The sequence below is a fragment of the Grus americana genome, chromosome Z, assembly GCF_028858705.1.
Source record: "Grus americana isolate bGruAme1 chromosome Z, bGruAme1.mat, whole genome shotgun sequence".
Taxonomy (NCBI): Eukaryota; Metazoa; Chordata; class Aves; order Gruiformes; family Gruidae; genus Grus; species Grus americana.
The window spans coordinates 47057962-47065771 of NC_072891.1; the positions used below are offsets into that span (position 1 = coordinate 47057962).

The window sequence follows — 7810 nt, forward strand, 5'->3', positions numbered from 1 at the left end:
TGTGTCACATTTCAACAGGCAGGGAAAATAAACACCTTCGTGCTCTAGGACAAGTCGGGGTGACAGGATTGCAGAAACGAGGAAGAACCCAAGTATTCAACAATTTCCAAACAGCACACACCAAACTTGAAAATTAAACCAAGTTTTTATTCAAAGCTTCTATTAAAATGACAGCACATCCACTCTTCTGCTGTTAACTCATGCCAAACTACAACTTAATCTTACGAAGCATTGAACACTTCCAGGATTTCTTGTATGTAATTCCTTAATAAAACAAAAAGCAGTCTTCAACATCTCAATTATCTTTTTTACTTGGTATTTTACCCAAAACTTGTCACAACACAAAACCGCTTCACCTGTCTCAATTTTGTGTACAGCCAAGTACAATTCAGTGTACTTGTCATACTTGAAGGAATATTCTGTGAGTTGCCCAAAACATTACAGCTGACTAAGGGGAAAAAAAATAAATAAAGTCAAAAAAATTCAGTCCTAATGAAGTTATGACTCCAGTCTGCATCTGGCTGGTAATTACAGAGTCTTGTACCCTGTGAAATACTACTCAGGAGCAATTCTGAGTTATGACTCCTAAGTACAGCAGATTTACACTCAGGGCTCATTCTGGGATCAGACTATTAGCATGCAACCAACTGAACAGTCAGAAGTATGTAACTTATTTGAGAAACTCCAAACAGACACTGAAATTACCAGTTTTACATAGGCTTAGAAGCCTAGAATGACTACAGTGTTTCATATTTTTAAGCCTAAAAGACTTAAACCAGAAACAAATTACCCTGATGTCACCTAAGTTTAGGAGCTGAAAGCAAAAGTTAAACCGTATCACTGGTGCAAAATTATTTACATTCAATGAAAGTTTGGGGTTTTTTTTAAAATTATTCAGTTACTCTTTAGTTAAGTGCATCAATATATGATTTAAACTGAGTTAATGAGATTTTCAACCACAACAGGTTATCAATTATCAGTGAACATAATCCAAGAGTTGCAGTTTCTGGTGTAAAATCATGTTACTTTTCTGGAACAGCTGTACGCATCTGGTCAGTCTATATCAAGGAATTGATAAAATGATTTCTTCCTCTTGTTTAAGCAAGAGGGGAAAGTGCTTTCCCTTCTCATCTGAATTTCCTGACCTTTAATGAGAGGAAGGAGTTAAATCAAGCAGGTTGGTAAATATGAATTATTAATATCCCCTAAATCAGTAGCTTAATATAAAAAAAACCCAAAACTCCACCACACAATGAGAAGTCCAATCTGAAAGAGTTTTCCTAGTATATTAGGAATCTCTGGTTGCTTTCAAAGCAAAATATGGAAAAAGATCACCATGAGACAATGCTATTTGAAAGAATACGACATTCACAAAGTGACAAGATACCCTGCTAAACATTTCACGTCAGCATCCAAGTTCTAGGCAGCGTTCTGTAACTTCCATTATTTGGGAAATACATGAAATCACACTGTTAACACACTTGTAACTATCTTTGGAAGCCTATTTTCTAGTTGTATAGTGACTAGTTTTCTGCAGTGTTTAATTGATAGCTGTGCTACAGTTAGTGAACGCAAAATCGGCATGTTATCCTGAAGTAAAGCAATAAGGTGGCTTTATGCACAGAAAGTACGGAGGCTTCTATTTCCTAGTAATCATATAAAAGCAATACTTTAAAACTTAGTGTTTGCTAATCTAAAATGGTTTACTACAAATCCATACCACCCTGTAAATACCCCCTTTATTAACAAAATCAAGTGCCAAATCACTACAGGGTCCAGAAATATCTGAAAAAAATATTACCAATTGTTGACCTTTGTCTAGACTTTGCAAGACTAACCATTTCCAGATAAACTCCACAATGTGCAAAAGTTCCTAACATCACATATTAGGAATAACAAGTGCTACCAAGAGATTCTGCTGAAATCAAATCAGAAAACATAAAACAGCAGTCAAGCCTCATACCTTGAGCAGTCACAGTGAAGATCCTGAACGATCTTACAGTTTCCTGCATGAAGCAGTTTCTTCCCCTCTGCAAGTTGAGATAACTAAGCTTTGCCTTCTGCCTCAGTGATACTAGGTAAAGATACACTGACATTAGAAAAACACGGTTTCATTGCTGCTTAATAATATCTTCAGACCTACCATTTAATATAAATTTGCTTAAATAATCAGATAAATATTTTTGCCAGCCTTCTTTGGCCACATGTACCATCCTGCTAATCGTGAACACTTTGTTCAGAAAGTGCTTCTTACGAAACCTGCTTCAAATAAATGAGTTAACCTTGCAAAATCTAGCTTCCCACAATATGTAAATTTGTCAACCCTGCATTATGCAGTCCCGTATTTACAAAATACTTAAGAAACTTTACATCTGTCTTTTACCTTAGAAAAAGTGCAATTCTCTCACCCCATGTTATGGGGCAACAACATTCTTCATAAATTCTACAGAATAGCAGCCTATGATAAGCAAATAAGGTGCTTAGCTTATGCCCATGATCTAACTGGTTAAGTACCACCAGGAAGTACATTTTGTATAGGCAGACTGTTCCTATCTACTGTCGCAGCGGTGCCACAGCTAGGTTTGCAAGCTCAATGAGAGCCAGCGCACCGTGCATGCGTTCCCGCTGTTCCTGGAGGCGGCGGTGGCAAGCAGCTGAATGAGCGCTGTTTTTCTCTTCATCATCCTCTTCATCAGATTGAAGATATTCCATTGGGTCCTGTTGTTCCTGATCTGTTTTCTGGATTGCTTTAGTTTTCAAAGCTGGAGCACGCTGTTCTCTAGTCTCCCAGTACCTACAAAATCAAATGTGGGGAATGCTTTTAAAATACGTACGACTGACTTGCACACCAACAATTCAAAGCTGGCAAAAACCTCCCACGCACTTGCTTGCATCCAGCTAAGCACTGCATTTGGCTTTATCTTTCAGCCCTTACGTGGTAGTATGTAAGCTGTCAGAAACCTCCTTTATTCAGTATTTTAAGTGTAAAGTGCCCAAGTGAACATCTGTGACAGATTTCTCCTGTGTGGTGTTCCCTGCAGGCTTTCTCCCTAGGCATACACAATTGTTGTCCCTCATACAGATGCAAATTCAGCAAAACTGTAGCATTAACTAACAAGGTATTAGCAGGTGTTGATCAAGCAAAAAGAAGCATTTAAATAGAGAACAAAACAAACAAACAAAAAAAGCTAAGAAAAAGCTTCATGAGGAACTTTGTCTTGACCAGGAGTTTGCACTTCTTTAAGGAAAGGCAAGGCCGGGCTGATTTGTACTGGAGGAACAGCTGGTTTTGGTTTATTGGTGGATTTTTTTGCCCCTAAACAATAAAATACTTTCTCAGACCACCCTTGTAAGTATTTAGGGAAAGATGACACCATAAGGGAACTTACTTTGCCAGCCACTCAGCCACAGCTTTATTGTCAGCCGTCTGCTTCTTATTCAGCCTGTCTGTGAGCTCTTCCCTCTTCAGTCGGGCATATGGGTGTTTGGGGCAATGACGGTTTGCATGTGTGAATCTGCTTAAACAGCCTTAAAAAACACAAAGTGACAATGAAGTACGCATTACGATAAGTGGCCAACAATGAGTAAGCATAACATCTGTGGGATGAAGATGCTGCTGACTCCAGCCTTCCTCACTCACAAAACGCTAGGTTTGGTTGAAAACATCAAGGTCCAGTTGAAAGGTTCATAACATGCCCCATCGTTTTATACATTAGTATCAACTGACAGAATTACTGATAACATATGCAATCCCTAGATACATATTTGCACAACTATGCAGATTCTGCATGGCTCCTCCCTTCCCTAGAAGCTCCTCCAAAATTAAAATCCAAGGCTTTTATGGATCTTTGCCACGTGAACATGCATACATTTCCAATACTAGACTGATCCTAGTTCTGAAAGCTGCAAATTGTTCTCTGATGGCTCACCATTCTCTGAGCAGACGAAAGGTTTTTCCCCTGTGTGGAGACGCTGGTGAGTTTTGAGCTGCCCACTCTGAACAAAGGCTTTTCCACAATCTGGGTAGTCACACAAATAGGGCCTTTCACCTTAAAAATAATGACAGAACAGATTTATCAATGCTGAATGTAAAAAAAAAATCCAGTAGTAGTCCCTGGCTTGAGACTTACACAATCAAGCTCTCCTTTTATGCACTCAGATGCTTGCACCTATATAAAAAGTCCTGGTGTACCAAATAGTAGAGATTCACTTTTACCCAAACAGATCTTTACTTTGAAGTACATGCTCAATGCTACTGGATAATACAATTATTTCCGGGGGGGGGGGGGGGGGGGGGGGGGGGGATGGACGACACGACACCAACAAAAAATGTATTTTTCCTTGTCATATTTTCTGATTTAAGACTCTTGCACAGCACTACATAAGCTTTGTCCCATGAAACTATGCACCTACAGAGCAAGAAATATACGAAGTAAAGAGAAAATGGACAAGTAGTGTAATTCAAGTTGTAACCACATAATTATCCTTGACATAGCCTGAACTAGGGCAAAATAACTGAAGTCAACAGTATAGTAACATATGAACTTGTAGAAATATCTCATTAGGGAAAACTATTTGATAAAAATTGTAATGGATAAAATGATGTCACAAGAGAAACTTATTCCAGACTTAAGCCAAGAAGGTTTTCTTAGGCCACTCATCAAGGCAGGCTTCACTATGCAAACTGCAATGAGAAGAACAGAGATAGCAGCTGTTTCCTCCGTCAAATGATGACTGCGTACAACTACACAAAGGCATGCCATGCCACCGCTCCTCAGGAAGGACGACCAAATGAGGGTGATGCTGACTTATTAAGTCAGAGGAATATCACCAGGGTAAGCTCTGCTCAGTTAAGTAGTTCACACAAATTCAACACCTAATACAACCAAGTGAAATGAAAGATCTTTTGACCAAAGAGCATGAGGAAACTGCTGTTTAGTATTAGTATCTAGATTAGTCTTAGTGACTTAAGTCAGAAAAAGAGACCACGGGAGGCAAGGTTTTGTTTTTTCTGGGGATTTGTTTGTTTGGGCGTTTGGGGGCAGGGGGAGGGGGGGAGTGTTGGTGGTTGTGTCCATATTGTGAGCTACATTAGTTCACACTTTACTGAAAATACATAGCTCTGTTGGAACACGAAGGGGAAAAAAAAAGTATTTGCTTGGTTTAAATAAACAGCATCTCCTGTTCAGTTCAAGCTTAGCTGGGTATTGAATGACTTGATCCTACATTTTAACTTAACTGCTAGTTGCCTTCTACATACAGTTCAGTAAATTAGCATGACCACCTCCACCCCAGAAAATGAATTCTAGGGGGTAGGAGAGACAAATGGATGTTCATTTTAAGCATTTGAACTCTTTTCTCAACATTTAAGCTATACTTCTAGGCTGTTACACTACCCAAGTTACCAGACACTTTTTAAGTTACTGTCTCCTCTTACAGCTAAGCTAAACTTCAGTTGCTGTGTGAGAAACACACCAGCAAGAAAGAAACAAATCACAGAGAAGAGGCAGTCAGAATAAAAAGCACTACCACATGCAGAGCACAAAGCTCAAGAAAAGTTCTCCCTTGCTACAAAGTAAGCCTGTGACAGCAGCAGATAAAATATTTACATAGTTTGCCTATACAATTATAGCCCAAATTGCTGCTACACTTTCCCATGACAAACACAGTTACAAAGACTTTGATTGCACTAACAAGCATCGGAAGAAAAACATGATTAATTTAACAGTTACAATAAAATATTAACAGGTCGAGTTTGTTGGGGGTTTTTTTTGTGGTTTGTGTTGGTTTTGTTTTTTTTTAAATCCTCCCCTGCTGCTTCCTAAGCTGCTGCCGCCAGCTATTCACGCCTTCCCTTTACTCACCGGTATGAGTTCGTTTGTGGGCCTGCAGTGATTTCTCTCGCGGAAAGACCCTGTTGCAGATATTGCAGCGTATTCTGCTGGAAGAGTGCTCTCCTTCATTGATCAGGTCACGGACAGTATCTGCTCTTGGCCGGCCACGCCTTATCCCATCCTGCGTTTAAATAATTACAGAACTGAAATTCCGCACGTTCCCACCTCCGCAGCTCAGCCAAAAAACACAGCTTTCCCTGCAGTGATTTTTAAGTCAAGGGTGTGACCAAGTAGCGGTGCCGCGACAGCTTTAGCCATTTAGCCGTTAACCGAACCAGAGCGTGACAAGCCCTTACCTAACTCGCTCCTAACAGCTAGGCTACGACGTGCAGGTGGGGAAAGGCCAGGCACAGCCAGCACTCTGACGTGCGCTCAGTGAAATGGGGAGGAACTGACAAAATAGAAGACAACTTCTTTTGGGAAGGCGGGGGGGAGGGCGGGGCAGGAGCTTTTTTTTTTTTTTCCCCCCAATTGTAACGGAGGGAGGAGAGGCACTCTGCCCCGCCGGCACCACCCCGCCTGCGGGCGGGTCCCGGGTCCCCGCCCCCCCCCCGCACTGTACCGGGGCGCGCGCGCTGCTGCCGGAAGTGACTTCACTTTAAATCTCCGGGCGTAGGCGGGGGAGGGGTGCGCGGCGCGGAGTCACCCTCTAACTCAGCCGCCCACCCTGCCGCAGCGCTGCCCGCAGCCGCCGCCCGCCCCGGCCCCGCACTCACCTTCAGGTGCGGGTGCCTGCCGCGGCCGCCCGGGCTCCCCGACTCCTCTTCGTCCCCGGCGGGGGCTCTGCCCGCTCCCCCGCGGGGCGGCGGGACGGCCGAGAGGGCGGCGGTGCTGCCGGGGCTGAGGGTCACGTTGTGGGCGTTCTCGCCCCAGCGCCAGGGGTAGACCATGAAGTCGCTGAAGCCGGGGCTAGTGGGGACGGGAGGGGCGGGCGCCGGCTCCTCGCCGCCCCCCCACGAGGAGGGTTTGATCGGGGTGGTTTTGATAACGGAAACCAGGACGCGCTTCGGGGAGTCCTGGCAAAAAATTACCGAGGGGCCCGGCAGCAGCCGCTCCGCCATCGCCGACTCCTCTCGGGCACCGGCGCGGGAAGGCGGGTGAGGGAGCGGGGCGCCCCGCGGCGGCTCAGCCCCGCTGTCCGAGCCCGCGTCCCGGGGTGGGGGTGGTGTGTGCGGAGGCACAAAGTCGGCGCCGCTGTCGCCGCCCGGGCTCACCTCAGCCGCTCATCGCCGAGGACGGCGGCTCCCGGCGGGGTCTCGATGCCTCCCTCCCCCTCCGCGGCCACCCCGGAGCAGACCCGCAAAGTCAGCGGTGGGTCCCGGCCATAGCAACGGCCGAGGTCAAGCAGCCGCAGACCTCCCCGCACCTTTCCGAAGTGGCGCCAGCCGCGCTGGCAGCCCCGGTCCCGCCGATGCCCGAGGAGGAGCCGCTGCGACCCCTCCGCGCCCACAGCCCAGGCCGAGCCTTAGCTTTTCCCGCGTTACATTTCGCGCCTGGGCGTAACCAATCACCCAACCCAGCACTAGCGTCACAGAGCGGCCTTTCCCGCCGACCAACCGCTAGGCGAGGAAGTCAGCGGCCCCGCCCCGGAGGCGGGGTCCGAGCGGGACGCAACTTCGTTTCTGCCGTCCTATTGGACAGGCGTCCGGCTCACGGGCGGAATTCGAAACTGTGTGTACTCGCGGGCCGCTGGGGTCGCTCCGCCCTGTCGCGGCTCCCTGCCTCGGAGGAGACGCTGATTGGCCCGCCGCCGCGGCGGGGGGTGGGGGGGTGGGAGCAGGCGGGGCTGAGGCGCCCGGGCACGCTTGGCGCGCGCCGGCTGTGGTCGGGCTGCCTGGACCAATCGCCGCGGCAGCGCGAGTCACGTGTGCGGTTTAAAGGGGCCGCCTCGCGAGGCAGCGTTGCCCGCCATGGGG

At 46.3% G+C, this 7810-nt stretch overlaps 1 protein-coding gene across 1 annotated transcript; it reads right to left on the bottom strand.

Moving 5' to 3' along the window:
* Positions 1-162: 162 nt before the first annotated feature.
* Positions 163-7351, bottom strand: ZNF367 (zinc finger protein 367). Its single transcript, XM_054811022.1, has 5 exons — positions 6611-7351; positions 5865-6015; positions 3930-4049; positions 3390-3528; positions 163-2794 (listed from the first exon to the last, which is right to left on the bottom strand). The coding sequence occupies exons 1-5, from the start codon at positions 6953-6955 to the stop codon at positions 2554-2556; spliced, it is 996 nt and encodes a 331-aa protein (XP_054666997.1). The 5' UTR covers positions 6956-7351; the 3' UTR covers positions 163-2553.
* Positions 7352-7810: the final 459 nt, after the last annotated feature.